Source organism: Zalophus californianus, chromosome 14 (assembly GCF_009762305.2).
Source record: "Zalophus californianus isolate mZalCal1 chromosome 14, mZalCal1.pri.v2, whole genome shotgun sequence".
In the NCBI taxonomy this organism is placed as follows: domain Eukaryota; kingdom Metazoa; phylum Chordata; class Mammalia; order Carnivora; family Otariidae; genus Zalophus; species Zalophus californianus.
The window spans coordinates 9,258,842-9,284,720 of NC_045608.1; the positions used below are offsets into that span (position 1 = coordinate 9,258,842).

The 25,879-nt window shown below is 37.6% G+C and overlaps 1 protein-coding gene across 12 annotated transcripts in view; it reads right to left on the minus strand.

The window, feature by feature from the left end:
- Positions 1–25,879, minus strand: part of ATXN2 (ataxin 2) — a 136,321-nt gene that overhangs the window by 44,653 nt on the left and 65,789 nt on the right. For 7 of the 12 annotated variants that reach the window (XR_003516838.2, XR_003516839.2, XM_027575583.1 and 4 more), the window contains exons 9-18: positions 24,714–24,892; positions 22,645–22,890; positions 19,573–19,755; positions 17,536–17,733; positions 17,076–17,183; positions 16,761–16,831; positions 8,225–8,529; positions 6,842–6,905; positions 6,093–6,245; positions 5,642–5,708 (exon numbers count right to left, since the gene is read on the minus strand). Coding sequence is in view for 10 of the 12 variants with exons in the window: in XM_027575583.1 (XP_027431384.1) it covers positions 5,642–5,708; positions 6,093–6,245; positions 6,842–6,905; positions 8,225–8,529; positions 16,761–16,831; positions 17,076–17,183; positions 17,536–17,733; positions 19,573–19,755; positions 22,645–22,890; positions 24,714–24,892 (1,574 nt within the window). In the remaining 2 variants the exon portion in view is untranslated. The remainder of the gene's footprint in view (positions 1–5,641; positions 5,709–6,092; positions 6,246–6,841; positions 6,906–8,224; positions 8,530–16,760; positions 16,832–17,075; positions 17,184–17,535; positions 17,734–19,572; positions 19,756–22,644; positions 22,891–24,713; positions 24,893–25,879) is intronic. The other 5 variants (XM_027575580.2, XM_027575586.2, XM_027575579.2 and 2 more) reach the window with 3 other exon arrangements.

Genomic DNA, 25,879 nt, shown 5'->3' on the forward strand with positions numbered 1-25,879 from the left:
TAGAAAACTTAGCCAGTGCAATAAAGAAAAAGATACAAAGATACAGTGACTAGTTATGATTATGTACATAGAGAGTTCTAAGTCTAAAAGAAGCTACTAAAAACAATAAATGTGTTTAGTGAAGTGGCAAGACACAAGGTCAATATTAAAAAATCAAAATGTTAAAAATTTTTAAAACACTGAAAAGAGCACCATAAAAATATGAAATACCAACAACTCACTCTGAAAACTGGCACTTAAAAATTTCTAAATGAAATAGATACTAAGGAAAATACTGCAAAGAAATGTTAAATTTTATTCTGTAAGATAATAATTAGACAACAAATATTTTAAAAATATATTATACACATTATAGCAAAATGTAAATAAGCCCACCTCTAAGATGGGTCCCTGTCATCCTGCCTCCTGGTATTCACATCCTTGTGTAGTTCCCTCCCACTGTACCAGGTCTGCTTTGTGTCATCTATAGCATATTGCAAAAGTTACATCATTTCCAAGGTTAGGTTGTAAAACACACTGTAGCTTCCATTTATACCAATTTCTCTCTGATTACTCGTTTTGGGAGAAGCCAGCTGCCATGTTATGACCAGCATTATCCTGTCAATAGCTCTGAATCTGGAGGCAGATCCTCCAGTCCCATTTAACCCTTTAGATACTATAGTTCTAACCAACATCTTGGCTGCAACTTCATAAGAGACTGAGGCAGAACCACCCAGTTAAGCTACTCCTGAATTTCTGACCCTGAGAAACTGTGTGAAATAATTTATGTTTGTTGTTTTAGGCAGCTAAGCTCTGTGGTAATTTGTAAAAGACAGATAATACAGGGGGGCACTTGGGTGGCTTAGTCAGTTAAGCATCTGACTCTCAGTTTCAGCTCAGGTCATGATCTCAGTGTTGTCAGATTGAGCCCCACATGAGGCTCCACACTCAGAAGAGAGTTGGGATGAGATTCTCTCCCTCTGCCCCTACTCATTCTCTTTCTCTAATAAATAAAATCTTTTTTAAGATTTTTTAATTTATTTTTTGACAGAGAGAGAGACCACGAGAGAGGGAACACAAGCAGGGGGAGTAGGAGAGGGAGAGCAGGCCTCCCAAGGAGCAGGGAACCCGACACGGGGCTCAATCCCAGGACCCTGCGATCATGACCTGAGCCAAAAGCAGATGCTTAACCGACTGAGCCACCCAGGCGCCCCTTTTTCTTTTTTAAAAGGATAATACAGTTACTATTTTTAGAAAATTTTCAATGTAAAAGAAAAAGAGCTGCAAGCAAAAAGTCACTGTAAAAATCTTGCAATGTTAACTTGAATTAGATATATCAGTATGAATTTCCTAATTTTGTCCACTGAAAAGGCCAAGACACAGTAACTCAACAGCACACCCAAAGACCAGAAAGAAGAATCTGCAAGAAGAATCAGGACTCCTTGAAGGAATATGGATCCAAGTCTGGGTTTAGAAAAAGATTAGCCTGAAACATCTTATTTACAGCAGAAACTAAGGAAGTTATCAAAGACAAATGAAGAGGGGCGCCTGGGTGGCTCAGTCGGTTAAGCATCTGCCTTCGGCTCAGGTCATGATCTCAGGGTCCTGGGATTGAGCCCCATGTCGGGAATCCCTGCTCAGCGGGGAGTCAGCTTCTCCCTCTGCCACTCTCCCCTGCTCATGTGTGCTCTCTCTCAAATAAATAAATTAAATCTTTAAAAAAAGACAAATGAGTAGTACCAAAAGGACACAGGAGCCAACGTGAAGGGATTGCCATTGATAAAAGATTGGACAGCAGGAGCAGCAAAAAGAATAACTCACTGAAACACAATGAATATATAAAAGTATATGAAAATCCATGCATTCATAATATTCAAAAAATAAAAGGGGAGACAGCGACATCTTTCAAAGCGAACAATTTCACTAGACACTACTGGAAAGTATCAAGGGCACCAACTCCTCCCTGAAAACTGGCACTTAAGGCAATTTTAAGCCCTTAAATTTTAGCATTTATTCTAACTTTCCTGTACCAACTATCTGAGGATAACCATATACAGCCCTAGTTGAAAAGAACAGTCCCTTACAGGATGATTCCAGCTAATAAATAGAAAAGAAATGCTAGGAATTCAGAAATTATTGTTTTCAAACTCCTAACTGCAATGATTTTCAAAGTACGATCACAGACCATGAGCATCACTAGGGAACTGGTTTTATAAGCTGCACTAGAAATTTAAATTCTCAGGCTATATCCCAAACCTACTGAATTGGAAACTCTGGGGCTGGGGCTAAGCAATCTGTGTTTTTAACAAATTCACCAAGTGATTCTGATACACACTAAAATTTGAGAATCAGCGCCCTAACAAATTATATGAAAGAGTAACAGAAAACTTTCCATCTGGGGAGGGGAGGACTGGGCTATCGCCACCTAAGCCCTTAATTTTACCAATTATCAAAGTAGGACCAGATATTGTACACCTGCTGAATGATCCAATATAAAGAACTCACAATCATCTATTAAATATTCCTACCTCTCTCCCACAAAAAAATTAAACCTGAATGTAATCAATGACATCACAAGAAGTGAACAGACAATTTAGAATATGGGACATTCCTATCTAACAACTGGTTTCTGCCACAAAGCAATAGCAGGGAGAAAAACAGGAATTACAAAGACACGTAATAAATGTAATAAAGTATGGATCTTATTACTTTGATCCATATTCACACAAACCAACTGTAAAAATATATACATGACTCAACCAAGGTAATGTAATTATGGTGATTAGACAAAAAGGAATTACTATTTTATAAAGTGTGATAACAGCACTCTGGCTAGCTAAGAAAATTATGTCCATATTCGAAAGGATACACACTAAGTATGCAGAAATAAAATGGCATGGTGTCTGGGATTTACTTTAAATACTGCAGCAAAGAAACAAAGCACCCCTCAAACAAATATGGCAAAATCTTGATAATCACCAAATCTGAATTATGGACCAAGCAATTACCACGTCACTTTCCACATTCTTGGCAAAGCACATGTTTACAGCTGCTGTTTGTAGTGTGCCTGTTCCACCTTCCTAGAACTGGCTCTACAACACTGGCTGAGGGTCCCTCAGAGCGCATAACTTCTCCTCTGCCTATGGGAAATGACACGGCCGCCTGAAGTTAAAGTGCCTCTCTCACATCAGAGCCATACTATAGTGCTTGCTTTCACTGCAATTATCTTTTTTGTTTTAACATAAAAACATCCCAAAATTGTGCTGTTTTAAATAATCATTAAAATATCCCAAAACCAGGTAGTAATATAGGAACACCTTAATATTTTTTAATTTAAATTCAATTAACATATATTATTGGTTTTAGAGGTAGAGGTCAGTGATTCATCAGTCTCATATAATACTCAGTGCTCATTACATCACGTGCCCTCCTTAATGTCCATCACCCAGTGAACCCATCCCCCACCTTCCTCCCCTCCAGCAACCCTGTTTGTTTCCTATGCTTAAGAGTCTTTTATGGTTTGTCTCCTTCTCTGATTTTATTTTTTCCTCTCTTCCCCTATGATCCTCTGTTTTGTTTCTTAAATTCCACATACAGGTGAGATCATATGATACTTGTTGTTCTCTGACTTATCTCGCTTAGAATACCCTCTAGTTCCATCCACATACTTGCAAATGGCAAGATTTCATTTTTATTTTTATTTTTTTTTTAATTTTATTTATTTGAGAGAAGGGGGGAGAACACGAGCAGGGGGAGGGGCAGAGGGAGAAGCAGACTCCCCACTCAGTGGGGAGCCCAATGCGGGACTCCATTCCAGGACCCCAAGACCATGACCCAAGCCAAAGGCAGAAACCTAACTGACTGAGCCACCCAGGCGCCCCTTCATTTTTCTTTTGATGGCTGAGTAGTATTCCATTGTATTGATATACCACATCTTCTTTATCCATTCATCTGTTGATGGACAGCTGGGCTCTTTCCACAGTTTGGCTATTGTGGACAGTGCTGCTATAAACACTGGGGGGTGCAGGTGCCCCTTCAGATCACTGTATTTGTTATCTTTGAGGTAAATACACAGTAATGCAATTGCTGGGTCATAGGGCAGCTCTATTTTCAACATTTTGAGGAACCTCCATACTGTTTTCCAGAGTGGCTGCACCAGCTTCCATTCCCACCAACAGTGTAAGAGGAAGGAACACCTTAATATTAACCTCACTCAACATGGCACTAAAAGAATCTTTTCTCCACCTGAATTTTTTTAGATCCACAGAATAAGATTAATCTTAAAACTAGATAACTTCAAATTATCTAAGCTACAGTTCTTTCAACACATTCCAGTGTTCAAAGGCAAAGGATACCATACTTGTTTAAAAAAAAAAATTAAGAATTTTAATTAACATCCACAAAATGATTACTTCAAATACTGAGGAAAGCTTATTAATTTAAGAAGTCAAAGTTTTAGGTCAGGAGGGTATTACTAGGCATTGAGAAGTATCTTTTTAATATAAATCATTTACTTTCTATAGTTTCTTAATAAAATGATGGCAATTAATAGCTCTCAACTACCTGTATGGCGAAAAAGGACATCCTTTAGCATTTGCCAACATTAAAAGATTTCATTTATTTATTTGAGAGAGAGAGAGAGAGACAGAGAGAGAGTGGGGGAGTAGGGTCAGAGGGAGAAACAGACTCCCCACTGAGCACGGAGCCCAATGCGGGACTCGATCCTGGGACTCCGGGATCATGACCTGAGCCGAAGGCAGTCTCTCAACCAACTGAGCCACCCAGGCGCCCTAAAAGATTTCCTTTTAAGATCAGTATGTGTTGGGGTGCCTGGGTGGCTCAGTTGGTTGAGCATCTGCCTTCGGCTCAGGTCATGATCCCAGGGTCCTGGGCTCGAGTCCCCATCGGGCTCCCTGCTCAGCAGGGAGCTTGCTTCTCCCAGCCTGTGCTCTCTCTTGCTATTTCTGTCTCTCTCTTTCAAATAAATAAAATAAATAAAAAAATCTCAAAAAAAAAAACTTAATTAAAAAAAAAAGATGAGGAAACATCCTCTACTATGAAGATTTTGATGGTTGCTGAAATGCGATGCCCTCGGGCTCAAAAAGAAATTCTGGATTGGGGGAGGGGGGATTGTATGTTAGTATGAAATAAAAAGGTCAACAACCCGGGAAATTAATTTAGCAAACACTCTTTTCAAATTTAACAATGAAAACTTCAAAAATTCAATTATTCTTTTCGAAGAGGATCTTCAAGAATCACAACTGATGAGCATTTCTCCTCCCCTAGTCTTGTTCATAAAAATGCATCTAGGGGCACCTGGGTGGCACAGTCCGTTGAGCGTCCGACTCTTGGTGTCAGCTCAGGTTATGATCTCAGGGTTGTGAGATTGGCTCTGCTCTCAGTGAGGAGTCTGCTCGAGTTTCTCTCTTCTTCTCCCTCTCCCTCTGCCCCCTCCCTCTTCTCTTTCTCTCTCAAATAAATAAATCTTGGGGGGGGGGGGGGAAGTGTATCCAAATACCTTATGTAATGTTGGGTAACACAAGTCAATGCACAGGCTCATCAAAAGTGAAAGGTGAAGTACAAATATTCATTCATTATAAATGAGTTACTTGATTCATGCAGCATGCAGACTACAAGCAAACACAGGCAGGATTATTCTCACCTTTACCTGCTCTATATGTCTTGGCTTGATTCACTGGCATGGGCGTCATAGGTATAGGGTATAAAGGCTTGAGGGAATTAAAAAAAAATGAATATTAGGCTTTTCAGGTAATAAGAATATATTTTACTATTTTCTCTTAGTTGTATATTGCTAGAGAGCTAGCTCTGAAGTTTCCGGATTCTCCAGGAGTCATTAAAAAATAAAATCATACCCACACCTAAAAGGACAAACCCCAAACTGGAATAAATCTAAGCCGTCTTTCTTTCTCACCAGAAAACATTCTCAGATTTAGGTTTTTAAACTAACAACACACCGTGCCACCGCATGCCTCCCCCTTTCAAATATTCTTGTTTTGCCGTTACTGCCTTAAGTCACCACACACCGACAGAGGGCTTGGTGCCAAATACACATAACTAAGGAGGGTAAATGAACATCAAAATCCAGGACTTACTTGCACGCCCGGGCTCACTGGGACCGGATACATCATATTTGGTGCAAAACAGACAGGCTGAGTATACACCGGAGCTGGCTGCTGATGACCCACCATAGATGGGCTAGGTTGTGCCTGAGGACGAGGTGAAGTTGGGGTGGTAGAAGGCTTTGGCTACAAAAATAAAAATCAATTACCGTAAGGTGAAAAGCTAACTATTATTGCAATCTGAGAACTGATCTTTCCCATCTTTCTAAGTTCTACTTGCTTTTAGTGCCTTTTAATGAAAAAAGTTTTAGAAAATAAACCTCCATGTTTCAAATTAAGGGAAAAACACTTGGGTAGAAATTACAATAAATTTCAATTGCAATTAATTACCATAATTGCCAACTTATCGATAAGACTTTTAAAATAGTTGTGATTTTTAAGGAACTGAAGACAGTGTTTTTAAAAAATTAAAAAATAAGTAGCTTATAAATTCAGAAGAATAGTTTATCTATAAACCTTAGAGCCCAGCTAGCCAGCCAGTCAGAAAGATTCAAAGATTTACCACAGATCACATCTAACTGATGACAAAATAAGACAAGATCTCTTCAATGACTCAAAAATATTCATGAATGACCATATAAGAAAAAGGAACTTAAACTACAAGTTGTTTCAGCATCCTATAAGTGAGTTCAGATGGCAGGTATGGGGAAAGTACTATTATTACCAATAATAAATTTATTTTTGGGGGACTATGATTACTTCAAAGAGAGAAACAAACTTACCTGAGAAAAGGAGCGAGGGTTGAACTCCTTTGCATTAGGATTCAAAGTTGATTTTCTCACTTGCCTAAACCAGGGGAAAATTAAAAAGGGCCAGTAAAATCTGCATGAAACCTGTGTTTCTCTCAAGTCTTCTATACCTTTTTAAAAAATTGCTAAACATAAATTCTTACTAGATCACTAATTCTCTTCATTAAAATGCATATACATATTTCCCACTCCTTAATCTGATAAAGACAGGCCAAAAAAGGGCATTTTTAAAAAAGTGGGGGCACCTGGGTGGCTCAGTTGGTTAAGCATCTGACTCGATTTCGGCTCAGGTCATGATCTCAGGGTCCTGGGATCAAGCCCGGCCTCAAGCTCTGCACTCAGTGGGGAGTTTGCTTGAGGATTCTCTCCCTCTCCCTCTCCCCCTACTCCTCCCCAAACCATGCACACGCGTGCGTGCGCTCTCTCAAATACTAAAAAAAGTGTTAATATTAATTCTTCTCTCAAAGGCAACTAACGAATCAACTTAAAACTGAGAAGACAAAATATCCCTAAAAGCAATCCCTAATATACCAATTCTCTAGAATGCAGTATTTTCTTTCTCTTTTTTTTAAGATTTTATTTTTAAGTACTCTGTACACCCAGCATGGGGTGGAACCCACAACGCTGAGATCAAGAGTCACACACTCTGCAGACTGAACCAGCCAGGTGCCCCCTAGCATGCAATATTTTCTAATGTGACAAAATGTTTGCCTACATGACACACCTTGGGAAGAATCATGACTCTAATAAAAATTTTTGCCGTATATGAAGAATAAGCACTGTTTGACAGATCAACAAGCTACATTCCAAAAGTTCAGCTGTAAATGGATTGTATGAACAGATAAATTAATGGTGGTTAGGTTCTGGGACTAGCCCACAAAGATCCATTCAACTGATAATACATCAAATGTGGAGGACTAAGTTTATCTTAACAAATCTAACAATTAACAAAAACATTGCTTCTGACAGAAAACATGCTGCATTCCAAGTAGGGACAACAGATACTTCTTTCTTTTCTTGGCAGTAGCAGTTCTTGGTTCTAGCAGTGGGCTAGGAGGTGGGTACTGACTAGCATCCAGGATATATATTTCCCAAAACTCCCTGTACATTTATAGAAAAGTCTTTCTTAATTTAGTCTAGATTCTGGCCATGGGGAACAAAAATGGGGAAAGAAAAGGAGTACACAGTGCAAAGACCTAATTTACTTAAGATGTCATCTGTTCAGACCAGTTATTTGCAACTTGAGGGCTACGTATAAAGCAGTCCAAAAGTCCAGAGAGATTCTTGAGCTGAAAGCCCCTGTACACTTTAAGAAAAAGTAAGTAACAGGATGTGCTCAATTCAAAGTTTACTCACTCAGCTGCATCTTTCTTCTCCTCTTTATCATCTTTCTCTTGTTTACATCCTGGACTGGACGTCTGAACCCCTTGGGATGTGACCTCAGGTCCCCTCTTGTGCTCCGTGTTACTGAGGATTGAAGGGGAAATGCTGGGACTGTTCGGTTTGCTGCTGCCACTGGTGCAATTGCTGCTGCTATTTTCAATGAAAGAATCCTTAGCATTTGGTTCAATTTTGTCTTTGATCAAATCTCTTGATTTTTCTCCCTCTCTATTTTTGTTTAGCAGTTGATCCATAGATTCAGAAGTAGAACTTGGCTGTAACTAAATAAAGGAAATAATTATACTTAAATATTTTAAATAACTCTATAATCAATTTTCTCCATGAGTATAAGCAAACTAATATTTGTAAGCATGAGATATACCGAATAAGGCTTTTTACATACTTTAAGAATAATGTACTTATTATAAAGCAATAATAACAGAACATATACACAACAATACCCATAGTCACCTAGGCACTCACATGTCCTAACCCCAAAAGTTAAGTATTTACTAACTACCTACCATGTGTCAGAAATTGTACCGCTGGGTATGGAAAATACAGAACAGTTCCTATCCTCACAAAGCTTACCACCTGGGTGAGATCAGATACCTAACAAAATTTGGTAAATGCTATGGGATCCTAAAGGAAAAGCAATTTATAGAAAAAGAAGGTTTCTCAATGAAAGTATCATCTAGACTAAGGTATAAAAGACTGGAGGTGGGGGTAGTTTGGAAAACGGAATTGTCTAAGCTAAAGAAACAACATGTTTAAAAACCCAAGGGAAAGGGAGAAACAGAAAAGCACTAGTGGACTAAGACCTGGGCCTGGACTCAAGAAGTAGTGGGCTGGCAAGTCAGAAGTAGGTGGATTCAGAGGGACACTGGACTAGACAGGTTGCTCAATTAGACCTTCTAACCTTACTAAAGAAGGAAAGTACAAAACACAAGTACCATGAAGAAGAGTAGAAGACAAAGATGTTCGTGAAGTAGGTGCTGAGGTTTTTAAGTTTATAGGCTAGAAGAAATCAATGCTACTACTGTCTGAAGATGAATGAAGATGCCATACTCCAAAGAAAGAAAAAACAAGCAGCTGAAGGAAATGACAAGAAGAAGAGAAGGAAAAAGGCACCAAGTAGAAGCAGCCGAAGAGGCCATGAGAATACAGCAGCAGCCCCAGGCAGCAAGAACGGACTGCAAGGGTTGGACAGAAACAAACTCTCTCCCCAGCCTCAGGATGGGCAAACAAATGTCAGTCTCACTACTCAGGCCCTTGGCATGCTGGCATCTTGGGGGCATCTCAAGCTTCACTACATCACCAAAATAATTATAGAATCCACAAGCAGCTCATGGCAATAGGTGATAGGATCATTTATTTGGACCCAGTGGCAACTTTAGTCACAATATAGGCATTTAATATTTAAGCCAGCATTTGTTCAGATAAATCTTTAGTAGAAGCTACCTACATAACAGACCAACTGTATACTGCATAAGATTTCTTGAGTATTTACAGTAAGTCTTTGAATTAGGCAAAAATGAGACTTTTTTTTTATCTTACTCATATAATGGAATATATGGTTTGGACACTGTTCTAATGATTTACAAACTCATTCATTTATTTGCTACAACAGACCTATGTGATGGAGATACTTTTATCACCACCTTGCAAATGGATAAACTAAGGCACAGTTCATGCTATTCAGCATTCAGCTACATTTCCTATCTGCAGTATACTAAGTAAACCTAAGCGGGCCTCGATCCAGGACCCCGGGATCATGAACTGAGCCAAAGGCAGAGGCTTAACGACTGAGCCACCCAGGCGCCCCCTTAGGATCAATTCTTTTAGCAACTTTCAAATATTACAATACAGTATTACTGACTATAGTCACCATGCTGAACATTACACCCTCATGACTTATTTTATAAATAGAAGTTTGTATCTTTTGATGCCATTCACACATTTTACTGCCCGCTGCCTGTGGTAACCAACAATCTGTATCTGAAGGTTTTTTTTTCTTTTTTAAGGTTTCACACATAAGCGAGATTATGCAATTATCTTTGTCTGACTTATTCCACTTAGCATGATGCCCACAAAGTCCAACCATGTTGTCGCAAATGACAGGACCTCCTTTTTATGCCTCAATATTCCCTTATATATGTGTGTGTGAGCACACACATGTGCACATCTGTATCTATGATACATATACGTGTGTGCATTTGTATATACATATATACACACATGCACAATTTTCTTTATCCATTCATCCATCAATGGACACCTAGGTTGCTTCCGTGTCTTGGCTATTGTAAATAATGCTGCAATGAACATGGGGGTTCATTGCAGCTATCTTTTTGAGTTAGTATTTTCATTTCCTTTGTATAAATACCCAGAAATGGAATTGCTAGATCATATGGTAGTTCTATTTTTAATTTTTTTATTTTTGAGGAACCTCTATATTGTTTTCCTTAGCAGCTATGCCAATTTATGTTTCTGTCAAAAGTGCACACCTTGCCCAGCACTTGTTATTTTCTTAATTTTTTGGTAATAGCCATTCTAAAGGCATGGGCGGTATCTCATTGTGGTTTTGATTTGCATTTCCCTGGTGATTAGTGGGGAGCACCTGTTCATGGACCTGTTGGCCATCTGTATATCTTCTTAGAAAAGTGTTTATTTACATCCTTGGCCATTTTTTCTTTTTCCTCTTTTTTTTTTTGCTACTGAGCTGTAGGAGTTCTTTATGTATGTTGGATATTAACTCCTTATCAGTTATGTGATTTGCAAATATTACCTCCATGCAGTAGGTTCCTTTTCATTTTGTTGGTTTCCTTTGCTGTGCATTATTTTTGCTCTTGTTACTTTTGCTTTTGATGTTAAATAAAAAAAAAAAAATCACTGCCAATCACTGCCAACGTCAAGGAGCTTACTGCCTATGTTTCCTTCTAGGAGTTTTTATTCAAGTCTTTATTCCATTTTGAGTTAATTTTTATGTAGAGTGTAAGATGGTCCAGTTTCATTCTTTTTTTTTAATTGATTTTAGAGAGAGAAGGAGAGAGAGGGCACACGTGAGTGGGGGAAGGGGCAGAGGGAGAGGGAGAGAGAGAATCCCAAACAGACTCTGCACTGAGTGTGGAGCTGATGCAGTGCTCTATCTCCTGACCTTGAGATCATGACCTGAGCTGGAATCAAGAGTCAGATGCTTAACCAACTGAGCCACCTAGATGCCCCAGCTTTATTCTTTTAAATGTGGTTTCCAGTTTTCCCAACACCATTTAATGATGAGACTGTCCCTTCCCCCATTCTTCTTTTTTTCTTAAGATTTTATTTGAGAGAGAGCGAGAGAGTGCACAAGTGGGGAGAGGAGCAGGAGAAGCAGACTCCATGCTGAGTGTGGAGCCCAACGTGGGGCTCGATCCCAGGACCCCAAGGATCATGACCTGAGATGAAATCAAGAGTCGGATGCTTAATCGACTGAGCCACTCAGGCGCCCCTCCCTTGCCCATTCTACATTCTTGGCTCCTTTGTTGTAAATTAATTGACTATATGTGCATGGGTTTATTTCTGGGCTCTCTATTTTGTATAATTGACCTATGTGTCTGTTTTTATGCCAAGAACATACTTTATTACTGCAGCTTTATATATAGTTTGAAATCAGGGAGCATGATGCCTCCCAGATTTCCTCTTCTTTCTCAAGATAGCTTTGACTATTTGAAGGCTACTGTAGTTAACACAAACTTTTTAGGATTGTTGGTTCTCTTTCTGTGAAAAAAGCCATTGCAATTTTGATAGGGACTACACTGAATCTCTAGGTTGCTTTGGGTAGTATGGACATTTAATGGGAAAACTGAAATTCTTATGTGACTTACAGAACAAGAAAATACTGATTGTCAGTAAAAAACTGGGGTATGTTGTTTTTTGGTAATAAGAATATTTATTGAATACACACTATATGTGTCGTGTACTATATTAAACACTTTATAGTAGTATCTCACTTAATTCTCATAAGAACACTGAAAGTGGTTCTACAATAATCCCATTTCAGCTTGGGAGAAGTACGTAACATACTTCAATGTTATACATATGGTATTTGTAAAGGGAAGATTCAAACCAGGCAGTCTACTTACCTCCAAACCCCATACTGTTAATCTGTAACAGATCAAATTACTAGCAATTCTTATACAAATAAAACTATCAGCAATGTGCACATAGCTGTATTAGATCCTGCAGATGGCTGTCAAGGAAAATAAAAAGATATAACCACAGAGTACTCCTATCTCTGTCTCAATGAAAGACCAGAGATCTCTGTGAATCACCATAGTTTAAGGCCATATGCGTATCATGAGGATGGCTCTGAGGATTCATTCACTCAACAGTGGCAGTATAGCCTATGCATTAGGTACTATGCAAAACAGTACTAAAAACCTAAACACACAGATGGCCAGGCCTTCTACTAGCCATGTGATTCTCGGCAAATTATTTGTCTTTACCTCAGTTTCCTAATATACACACTGGAAATAATAATAGAGCCTGCTTCAGAGGGATGTTAGGACAATAAAAAGATTTATCACATAAGCACTTAGGACAGTATAGGGTACACAGGAAATATTCAGTATATGTAAACTACTAACATTATTTTACCTTCAGTGAAGTATAAAGCTCACCCTCAAACATTTTTTAATACCATTTCCTTGCTTTCCAGTACTCACTTATGGACCAGAAAGTTACTTGTAGGAGACTTAATAATACATTCAATTATTCAGGCTCCCAATAGTAGTAAGATTAGAATTCCTAAAGAGGTAGAGTTCTAATCCTACAAGCACTTGGACTTTAAGAGTCAAGTGTTAAAGAAGATTTACAGAAAGTTGTGAACTGATAATATGAGAACCAAAATGTTTTCTACTAAATGAAGTTATGAGGCTTTTTAAAAATACACTAACTCTATTGGCACCTGGGTGGCTCAGTCAGTTAAGCGCCCGACTTTTGATTTCAGCTCAGGTCATGATTTCAGGGTTGTGAGACTGAGCCCTGTGTTGGGATCCACACTCTGCATGGAACCTGCTTAAGACTCTCTCTCTCTCTCCCCTCCCTCTGCCCCTCCCCCCACCTTAAAAAACAAAACAAAAACACTAATTCTAATTGAGATAGTGTGTTGCTGACGTAAGAAGAGACATACAGATGTATGGAGGAAAATTCAGAGTCCAGTAATGGAGTTTCCACAAGAGTGCAAAGATTATTCAATTCAGTATCTTTTTTTTTTTTAAGATTTTATTTACTTATTTTAGAGAGAAAGAGAGAGAGAGAGAGTGCAAGCACAAGCTGGGGGAAGGACAGAGATAGAATCCCAAGTAGACTCCACGCTGAGTGCAGAGCCCGACACAGGGCTCAATCCTATGACGCAGAGATCACAATCCGAACCAAAACCAAGAACCTGACAACCAACCAACTGAGCCACCCAGGCGCCCCCAATTCAGTATCTTTTAAAGAGAAGGTGCTGGGACAGTAAGAGCAACAAGCGAAAGAATAAATCTACCCTCACACTATATAAAACAATTACTCAAAATGGATCATAGCCCTAAATGAAAACTCTTAGAGGAAAATAAGAGTAAATCTTTATGACTATGGATTAAGCAATGGTTTCTGAAATATGACACCAAAAGCACAAGCAACAAAAAAGAGATAAAGTGGACTTTAATAAAATAAAAAATTTTTGTCCTTTAAGGGCCAACATCCAGAAAGTGAAAAGACAACCGATAGAATGGTAGAAAAAAAACTGCAAACCATGTTATCACATGTGACACTTGTACACAGAATAAAGTCAGTAAGACAACTCAGATTTTAAAATGGGCAAAGGATCTGAACAGACATTTCTCTAAAAAAGATTTACAAATGGCTAATGAACACATAAAAAGATGCCCAACATCGTTAGCCAACAGAGAAATGCAAATCAAAACCACAATGAGATACCACAAGGATGCCTATAATAAAAAAAGACAATAACAAGTGTTGGTAAGGATGTGGAGAAACAGAAATCCTTAAATGCTGGTGGTAGAAATATATAATACTGAAGTTGCTTTGGCAAACAGTCTGGAAATTTTCCTCAAAACGTTAAAGACAGAGTTACCACAGGACCCAGAAATTCTACTCTTACATATATACACCCAAGAGAAATGAATATATATGTCCACAACAAAAACTACACTAATATTCATAGCATTATTCATAATAGTCAAAAAGTGTGAGTAACTCAAAGAGACATCAACTGATGGATAAATAAAATGTGGTCTATTCATACAATGGAATATTATTAAAAAGCAATGAAGTACTGGGGCACCTGGGTGGTGCAGTTGGGTTAGGTGACCAACTCTTGGTTTCAGCTCAAGTTCTGATCTCAGGGTTGTGGGATCAAGTCCCACAATGGGCTCCCTGCTCAGCAGGGAGTCTGCCTGAGATTCTCCCTCCCTCTCCCTCTGCCCCTCGCCCCCTGCTTGCACACACACTCTCATGCTCTCAAATAATCTTAAAAAAAAAAAAAAGTAATGATAGATGCTCCAACATGGATGAACTCTGAAAACATTATGCTAAGTGAAAGAAGCCAGACACAAAAGGCCTCATATGAGGATTCCATTCATATGAAATGTCCAGAATAGGCAACTGTATATAAAGAAAGCAGACTGTTTAAGAACTAGGGAAAAGGGTGAGGGGGAGGTGTTTGAAAGCAAAAGAGGAGTGACTGCTAAGGAGTATGGGGTTTCTTTTGGGGGTGAAGAAAATGTTCTAAAATTGACTGTGATAATGACTGTACAATTCTGTGAATATACTAAAAGCCACTGAATTGTACACTCTGTATGGCTAAAATGTATGACATGTAAATTATATGTCAATAAGACTGTTACAAGAAAACTACTACTCATATGCTTCTAAATAAAAATTTTTCTTTCCTTCATAATAAATTCAATGTAAGTAAGGACTGAATGCTTGACTGTAAAAAATAATGCTGAGAGAATAAAAGGAAATAGGCAATACCTATAGCATAAGCTCATTTACATCAAATGGAAGATTATGCAAAATAATATCACCTATTCCTTAGGAATCTATTCAGACGCAATGTAAAGAACTGCACAGGAAAAAAGTCCTTCCCTCTGGCAGGTGGATGCAGCTGAGGAGACCAAGTACACAAGAGGGCTTCAACTGTGTTGGAGTGCATGACATGTTAAGCTTGATATCTGGGCATTCAGTCATAATTCTCCGTAATCGGGGCGCCTGGGTGGCTCAGTCGTTAAGTGTCTGCCTTCGGCTCAGTTCATGATCCCAGGGTCCTGGGATTGAGCCCCACACTGGGCTCCTTGTTTAGCGGGAAGCCTGCTTCTCCCTCTCCCACTCCCCCTGCTTGTGTTCCCTCTCTTGCTGTGTGTCTCTCTCTCTGTCAAATAAATAAAATCTTTAAAAAAAATAAAAATAATTCTCCGTATCATGTCCATGGATTAGCTATGGCTTAAAAAATTAAAATTTAAATTCACAACCACTAACAGCATTAAAGCTGAATAGATACAACTGTGATAAAATATGATATGTAATATTTTGAATGGTGCTAATAAATATGAAGATATCAGCAAAAAATTATTAATTTTTAGGAAGCTAACACAGACTAGGAAAAGGCTGCCTTTTGCCTTTGACTGATTCATCTCTTAAGTCAGTTGTTTTTTCCAAAGGCTGATAATCCGATCTTCTCCTCTAAGAAACTAAGTTTCAGGATGACTTCTTGAGTGGTCCCAAAATTACTTGATATACAAAGTGTATTAAACACTGTGAAAGAATGCAATGTTCATCCAAGAGATCAGAGTACATTCAGCAAGTCTTACTTAAGGCAGAGAAATGGTATTAAAGACCAATTTCTACCACAATACGTTTGTGAACAAAGGGTAAATCTGCAACTACCTCAGAACACCAGGGTCCATTACATCTTCCACTAGCCCCATCAGGATAATTAATGCCCCGGCTTCGCTCTACTCTTCACTGAATACAGTAATCAAATAAGCATCAAATAATAACATGTTATGATTGGCTTTGAATGTCAAAATTATATTCTCTTTCATTTGTTATCTGTACAGTTCTCAAAGCTCCTGATTTTAGTTACCTACTTAAAAGCACAGGCAGGGGCACCTGGGCGGCTCAGCCGGTACAGCAACTGACTCTCGGTTCGGCTCAGGTCCTGATCTCAGGGTGGTGAGATCGAGCCCTGTGTCAGGTTCTGCGCTCAGCCCAGAGTTGGCTCGAGAGTCTCTCTCTCCTCCCTTTATTCCCTCCACCCCCCAAGCTCTCTCTCTAAAAAAGGGAAATAAAATAAATAAGTAATTTAAAAGCACAGAGACAACTTTAAGAATGCTTAGCTTTCTACAGACGTGGTTCAATGTTTCTGGGTATGCATATAATGCATTTTTGTAAATGAAGGATATAAAAATTCTTAATGTTTAACATTCATTTTTAAAATTCTAATTCAATCAATAACAACACTTACCCTAAAATCATTCTTAAACTTCTTTAAGTCATCAATTTGCTTTCTATGTTCAGAAACAATTGGTGATATACCTATAAAATTACAAACTGTTAAATATCAACTTATTGTAAATCTTTAACTTAAAATTAACTTAAAACGAAAATAAGCTTTTATTCAATATATTAATTACAGATTTTGACATCTGTCAAATTATGCATTTAAAAGTGCACAATCCTAAGAAAAAGTATTGACCAAAAACAATCTGTACTGGGCATGAGTTTAGACATCTCCTTCCTATTTCCACAATTATACTGAAAGACTTTTTAACACTCTAACCTTTATTTTCAGTCTTTGAGAAGCTAGGTGATGTCTCACTGGGCTTCATATTTTCTTTATTTCCTGCAGGAGAGTTCTGCCTCTGATCTTGAAGCCTGGAATCCTTAGCTAAAAAAAAATACATATTTAAAAAAATAATAATAAAGTAAAATGGGAAAGTAGTCAACAATTTTTATTTCCTATGGTTTTTGGAAAAAAAAATTCCATTCAACCAGAAGCTTTCTCCTTTGCAGATAAATGAAACACCAACAACTTTATTTATATTGATATTTACTACCTAGGAATGTTAACCCTCATAACAACAAACATTCAAGAATAGCATATATGAAATTAGTAGTATTAAACAACTTCATTTACATAAAATTTTAAGTATATACTCAAATACATAACTATGAATAAACATAGCATTTGTCATTCAATTTCACAAATGACATGGAGCTGGAAGCCCTCTCTTACATACCCTCAATAGATGGGGTAACAGCTCTGTTGGATGCAGGACTGGCAGGCGTAGGAGATGCAGCTGGAACAGGCATAGCAACAGCTTCAGCTGGAATAATACCGGCCTGAGGAGAAGCAAGAACTGGTCCACCAGGAGTATTTCCAATACTGTTCTGTCTGGGAGACCTGGGTCTGTGAGTTTTAGGGGATAATCTTGGAACTACAAGAAAGAGAAAAATTATCCATTACATTCTCAGCTCAAATGTCACTTCCTCAAAGAGGCTTCTTAGAAAATTTAGGTAAAATAGTCCTAGTCAACCACCATCCCAATTATTCTTTATCCCATCACCCTGTTTTCTTTTCAAAAGTCTTGAATAGTGGTGGTGACTGAAAACACAAATACCTGAAAAATGACAATAATTACTAATATCTAAGTACAGCTGTAGTTTTTCTTTGTAACTAAACAGATTAATTCTAAAAGGCAGTACCTTTAAATGAAATTAGAAACTGGATTTTAAGACAGGATTAACCCCACTTTTTAAGATGAAGACAGCAACATTCTCCACTAAGAAGTGAGATGTTTCTTTAATAGTGGGGTGGTAGATCCCAAAGAAACAGGCTTATCTGTTCCTCCTTCAAATAATAAACTCAAACACTGTTTGGCAGCTTGCAGCCAATCCTGTATGTTCTTTCTAGCCACCTCAAGAGGCACTTTACAATAACTAAGAAAATCGGAGAACCAATTTAGCCAAAAGCAGAAGATAATCCACCAGGGTTCCTGTTCCACCTGCCCTCAAGTAAACAACTAATAGGTTTCTTAGTCCATTAAACCTATTTGTAGAACTCAGATTCAAAGGTTTAGAGAAAATGGTTCTTTTGCTTCAATTTAGTGGTTCTTTTACTTTTTTAAGTCATAGGATCATGGAAGGAAACTATCCAACAACTGTCATTTTTATAATTAGTATAAAAAAGTGAAACTATAACACCATTCTGTATGTATTTCTAATAAGTTTTTATTGTTTCACTTCTATAATTATGTTGTTACTCTCAAAATTCACTTCCAGATTCTCTGAGTAATGTCAAATGATGAATGGTACAACTGAAGAAATAAAGATTTTTAGAAATTCTATTTTCTTGCTAAGTGAATTATTTCCAATACCTAATATCTAATTTCTAATATCTAATTTCCTTTGGTCTTCCTGGAGGACCAAACAGAACATACAAAGGAATTTACCATAAAATTATACATTCATGATGCTAAGCAATGTATATCGACTAAATTTAATAGAGTTGGGTATATTTTTAAGGTTAAATATCTTTTCCCTCTTAAAAATCTATGTGCTGATTAAGACAGATTATGAATAAAAAACCACAATCACTGCATGTTCTAACTCTCCAGTTATCATGGAAGCAAAACATTAAATAGCAAAAGCAGTTTTGGACTAAGCTTACAGTTAGTCTTTTTATGTATTTTATATTTTTATAGCTGCTATCAGCACATTCCTTGGGCTAATCACAGATAAAACTTGGGTCCGTCATGTATGTTTTTTATATTCCTTATAAGGAAAATACAATCAGGAATTAGTGCCATATACAGATGCTACAGAAATACACAGCACTGTAAGCCCCAAATAAACGTTTGTGGAATGAATCCACAAACAAAATTGCTAAGAAGACAGGAAATACAGTCTGTCAAAATGATGTTACATACTGTATTTGTTTTGTATTTGAGTGGTACTTTATAAAACTATGAAGTATATTCCTAACTTATGAACCTCATATGCATCTTATCACAAGTCCATAAAGTAGAACAGCAAAAATTACTCTAATCCATTGAGAAAACTGAAATTCAGAATAATCACATGGTTTGCTCTAACATACGTTGAGTATGTGGTGGAAGCCAGAATAAAAATACAGCTTTCCCAATTCCTGGTTACTCCGCTAATTTTAAGATATACACTTATTATTCTTCAAACAGAGCTTAAGCTCAGCCCTTTTCACATGCAGCAGAGTTACAAAATGAACACTGTCATTATGATCCAAGCCAAATGTTACCTACCCCCGCTGACCACTGATGACCATGTGCCCCCCGCAGGACTAGTTCTTGCTGCTGGAGGAGCAGCTGCTTCACTTGGTGGGGTATGGGACACAAATTCTAGGCCACTGGAAATGGAACCCCTCCCAGCAGAAACTCTGTGATTTCGAGGGTGTCGCTGGGCCTTTGGGGACATCCTTGGAGGCCCTAAGAAAGGAAGAGTGAACATCACATAAATGCTACAACGTCCATCAGTACAACTTTTCTGCTAAATACATAAACCCTATTCACACATACATACATACATACACACACACACTCACTCTCTCTGTTGCTCTCTCTCTAGTTTCTTCTTGGTTATAAAAGAAAGAACAAAACCAAAAAACCGTATTTTGGGCCATATTCTTTCAGAATTATTTTGTGGAATGCCACAAGGTTTTATAAATAAATTTTATATTATTTCCCTGTTTTTTTAAAGGAGGGATGAAGTTGGTGTTAAGAAATCAAACATATTGTAACTCTCCAAAGATTTTTATTGATTTAATCTATATCCATTACTTATGGGCATTTAAACATAATAAAATATTAATAGAAATTACAGTTACATGATAGGATAAGTCTTATTTTACCACATACTTTTAGCTTTTTCCCTCAAACTTTCTAAAATTAGAAAAAAAGATTTTGAAACAAAAAGACTATTAATCCCTATGTACTTTTATACTACTGAAACATGACAATAAATTTTACAACCCATGCCTTAAAACAGTCTTCATGTGTAAGCAGTTTCTCAGACTGAACAGGCTATGAGCTGAAAGGCATGACCTGAAAGACTAAAATAACTGGCATTTGAAGAATAAATTTGCAGTATATGAATGGTCAAAGATTCTAGATCATTAATTCTGTCACCCCATTAGTGACTTCTATTTCTAAAGAAGTCTACTCTGCATTTGAACAAAACAATCAGGTGAAATCAGTGGACAGAATGGCTCTCAGTAGAAAAGCCAGACAGTGCTAATACTCAGCAAAACTCATCCTCACCCTCACCTTCCTGTCAAAATCTTAAGAATGTCAAATAAATTTGTACCATCAGTAGAAATTTAATCATGAACACAGTATTAAAAAGAAATATTAACGTTATGTATTATAGTTTTCAACTGGAGAGGTGATTTATATAAAAAAATAATTTAAGAATTAGGTATATGCACATCATATAAATTTTTTATACCTATTTAGAGAAAAAGACCAAGAAAGCTGGTTGGCATAGCTCAATGAAATCAAACTCTAACTTGGAAAAAAAAAAATTCATTCTTTTTGTTAATACATAAAATACAAAGTACGCTCCCATATTAAACACAGAAAACCACTGTATTTAATAGTTCTATGTTTGAAGTTCACACTTGAAAAATGCTTCAGTGTCACCTAACTACATGACTGGAAGACATTTTAATTTAAATTAGTTTAAAAAAAATTGGATAATGTAGCAGCTCTGAATATGTAGAAGGTCTACTTCTACATGAATAGTCCCTCCACAAGCAGTCTACAACTTACTATAGTGAAGACGTTCATACTCACTAATGAGTCCTGCTTTACTCAAACAATGCACCACAACAAATACCACAACAGATTTTAACTTTTCACTTAGTGGCCACCATTACAAGCACTTTCTAGCAAGGAAGTCACCTTGAAAATCAGTGCAACATGCTGTTCAAGCTTAGCCACTTTAGTCAGGATCCTATGACCTCCCTCCTGCCTGGATGGCAACAGTTTATTAAAAAGTAGCCAGCAGGGGCGCCTGGGTGGCTCAGTCGGCTGAGGTCATAATCCCAGGGTCCTGGGATTGAGCCCCACACATCGGGCTCCCTGCCTGCTTCTCCCTCTCCCACTCCCGCCCCCACCTGTGTTCCATCTCTGGCTGTGTCTGTCAAATAAATAAAAAAAAAATCTTAAAAAAAAAAAAAAGTAGCCAACATAGTTTTCTCCAGGGAAGCACTTTATGCCAGGAAACTCTTATTAGTCTCAGCGTAAGTTCTGTCAACTACAATTTTAATGAACAAATCAGATTAACACGTTAACACAAATACTCTGAAATAATATCAAAAGTACCTGACATCCAGAAAATAGGTTTTTAACATATGCACTGCATTTATATTAAAATGTAACCTTTCTACAGTATATATTCGATAGGTAGCAACAGTGGATTTAGCACCAAACATTGCATGAAAAATAGAGGATTTTTTTTTTTTTTTGACAAGGGCAAATGGTTTTTATTAAGAATATTTTATCTTAGGGGCTCCTGGGTGGCTCAGTCGTTAGGCGTCTGCCTTCGACTCAGGTCATGATCCCAGGGTCTTGGGATCGAGCCCCACATCTGGCTCCCTGCTCGGCGGGGGACCTACTTCTCCCTCTCCCACTCCCTCTGCTTGTGTTCCCTTTTCTCACTGTGTCTCTCTCTGTTGGGTAAATAAATAAAATCTTTAAAAAAAAAAAATTTTATCTTAGATCAAGGACTTCTTACAGATTAGACTTTCACTAGAAAATATTACAAAGCTAATTTTCTTAAATTCCCCAAACATAAAACCAATCTCAGTTTTATAATCTAAGAGCAGGTACAGACACAAAGGCAGCTACATGGAATGTCCCTCTCAAAAAGGACCCCTAAATCACCATTACTGCCTTTGGCCAACAGGTAGGTTCACTAGTACCTTGGCCAAGGAGCTATAAAATGATAGGTTCTACAGTAAGTCCAATACTGGGTGAAGAAAGTTCATTGTTTCTCATTAACCACTGTTTATACGGTATATTGAGAGGGACAAAAACCTGGGGCAGACCTTCTGGGGCTGTAAAGGAGCATCATTATCACCAGGCAGAGATAAACCCCCATCCTTAAAATCCAGGATAGTTCATAGCTTCACACAGCATTTATCAAATTTCTCTCTAATGAACAAAAGGTTAATAGAAATAGTTTTAATAAACTAAAGTTAAAACACGGAAATTATAGGTTATTAAATAATGAAGAGGAAACTATTTTGTAATTATAAACTCACATAGGAGTTAAACAAAGACAAACAAAAACATGAACAAATTGTGGTATTGTACCTTCTGAAGACATGCGTTTAGGCATAGTAGAGACAGGAGCTGGAGAACCATGAGCAGAGGGGTGAGACGGGGGTCTGGATGGCCGCGAGGGGGGCCTGGAGGGCGGCCGTGTAGGGGTGGCTGCCCGAGGTGGAAGAGAGTTGGGACCTGACTGGTAGCGAGAAGGTGGGCGAGAGGAAGGAGATGGGCAAGGCGATGGCCAGGGAACACCTGACAGAACAAATGATATGAAGGAAAGTATAAAAACTAAAGAAAAAAATGAGGGAAAAAAGTAAACAGAAAAAAAAGTAAAATGACAAAAATGATTTCTTGTACATTTTAACCCTTTGAGGACAGTCATTTGATTTGTGATAAGTTTTAGCACAACTTAACTGACATAAATTCACATTTTACTTTAACCTCCTTAAAATTAAGTCTGTTTAAATGAACAAACGTTCCCAAAGGGTTAATTAGGATCTACACATACTATTGAAGAAGACAGTTAAGACTTTGCCTATTAATCCTGCTTCTGTTACTGTTTCTCAATAACCAATTATTAAAAGGAGTATAGCATAAACTAGGTAATTTCACACAATAAATCACAAAACTCAGGAATAAGATTACTTACTATATTAGTTTTAGCTTTTGAAACATGAAAATAAGCAGCAGCTATTATATCCCATTAAAAATGCTGGTTTTTATATAACCATCTGTGATTTTCATCTAGTTTGTACTTGAAGGTAAAATTTAGTTTGAAATCTGATTAAGCAAGTCCATTTAGTAGAAATAAAACATTATTTCTATTTTTTAGAGTCACAGGAGTGACAAAGGTTAATATTCATTGCCTTTTCAAAAAACATTTTAATGTTATCAAATTAGAAAAAGAGGGGGGACCTGCTAAATAATTTACACAGTTAAACACTTATTTAAGTGACTGCTTAATAAACAATGCCAACTATAGAGCAGTCATCACCAAATAAATTGACACTGATGGATATGCACAGGTCAAGATATAGCTAATGTGTAACATTACGTATCACTTACCTTAATCTTAGGAAACAGTCCAGGTCTCCTCTCCATAGGGTTCCACACACTTGAGTATCATACATTTCCCAGCCCCCTTCAGGTTTTTTACTTGAAAATTCTGTTCATGAACTAAAATTCTTTACCCAGTGAGCAAAGAAATGTCACCCACAATACTAAGTACAGAAAATACTCAAGAGTGTTCATTTGGAGAGGAATTCTGGAGAAAGACTCAACAGAAACAACTGAAATTGGAAACTTAATGTTCTCTCCTTTTCTAACTTTCTCAACCTAAATATCTTAAACTGAATGTCCACTTTGTTCCCTAGGTTAGGGAACACAGTACGGCTATTTCCATATTGCCTATAGTACTGCTGTCCAGTATTCCTGACTCACATAAAAGATCCGTGACCTATGAGATATACTCAATCTTAGATTTAGAGGTAGAGCAGAAAAGTATCTTCCTACTAAAGATGCAAGTCTCTTTCACTGTACTTACGCTAAACTGCAATATCCACCCTTCAACTAAGAGTTGTTTTTATTGTTTTTTAAGCACATTTCTTTCTTCATCTTCTTCACATGACTCTTGGTCATGTCTAGTATAGCAAGTTACCTCAAATCCTTTCTTGAAGTAAGCAGAATATAAATGTGCACACAGTTAATGAAAATTAATCTATATTAACCGCTGTCTCACACAGACTAGGATTTTCCATATTAACTATGTTTAAGTAGTTTTATCATCCAGTGTTTTTAAAATTGGAGAACCTACCCAAAGTTTCCAATTTCTTTATATGTGGAGTATTTTTTGGCCAAGTGAATTCTCTTTGGTTAAATTTAACACTTAATACGTGAGTATTTCATCACACTAAATACCATGTATCAATGACTTACAGTAATTTTACTAATTTGATATCCACAAAGGCAAAATTTTAAATAATTTTGAAGTAAAAACTACTCCACAGAAATCACTGAAGGTGTGCATGCTCTTACCAATTACGTTAAACTTAAATATTCAGAAAACTATATATTTGATTGAGGACATTGACAAATTTGGTCAAAATACTTGCCTCCATTAACTACTCTTTGGTCTGAACCAGAATTCGGGTTGAAATCTGAAGTGTGAGAGGTGGATCTTGATGGCATGGAGCCCGATCCAGGCTGGCCCATACGCGGTGAATTCTGTCTCCCACTTCCCCAGGATATGACTTCTCTATTTCTTTGTCCAGGAGGAATATATTTATTTTCCCTGAAAATGAGAGATCCTCTAAATCATTTTATCCTAACAGATACCAGGCCAATGAAACAAATCCAAAATTGAGGCAGAAGTGAATGCTTGTTATAAAAAGGTTAAACACTAAAACAAAATGTCTCACTCCCAAATACCCCTAATTCTTCCATGTTACCCTGAGGTCTAGCCTCTGGCCTTTCCTCTCTCTCTCAGATTCTCCTCCTAAGCAAAAAGTTTAACAGATTTGTGTTCGTTCTCATCCTACTTCACCTCTAAATGGCTGAGTCTATCAAATATGGTCTGACTTCCTAAAACTTTCTTTGTCCTTGGCTTTCTCTACTTTGTTTTCTCTTGGATTTCTTCTCTTTGTGGCTATTCATTGGTTTTTTTCATTCAACATCAGCAATGCTGACAAATCCTAAATCCACACTGCCAGTCCCACAGTCTCAACAGCTCCCACGGAACAACACTTTAATTCAAATCATCAGACTATAAGCTGCTTCTTTAAGAAAGAATTTATATCTTACCCTACCAGGTATGTAGTAGATGTTTCTCAACATGTTTATGAATAAATGAATGAAAGACCTGCAAGCCCCTCAAATGCAATAAATTTAACAAAGGGCTCACTCTTATCTCGCCTCAAATTTGCTCTATGTTTTCTATCTCCATTACCAGTACAAATAGCAATCAACTTAGTTATCAAATAAACCTCAGGCTCACCCATGGCTTTTCAAACCTTTCTCTCACAAGCCCTGGCCTAGATGGTTACCAAGTTCTCACACTTGAACAATTTCAATACACTAACTGGTCTCCATGTTTCAGCCAATTCTCAAATGTCCCAGAGTTCGTTCACACCATCCCCTGCCTACAGGGTGCTCTTTAACAGGACACAAACCCTTCACTACCTCAATTCCTTTCAGCTACCACCACTGCACCCTCAACATCACCCTGTATTCCAGACATATGAAACAACCAGCCTCACCCCTGGTTGGCCAGGTTCTTTCA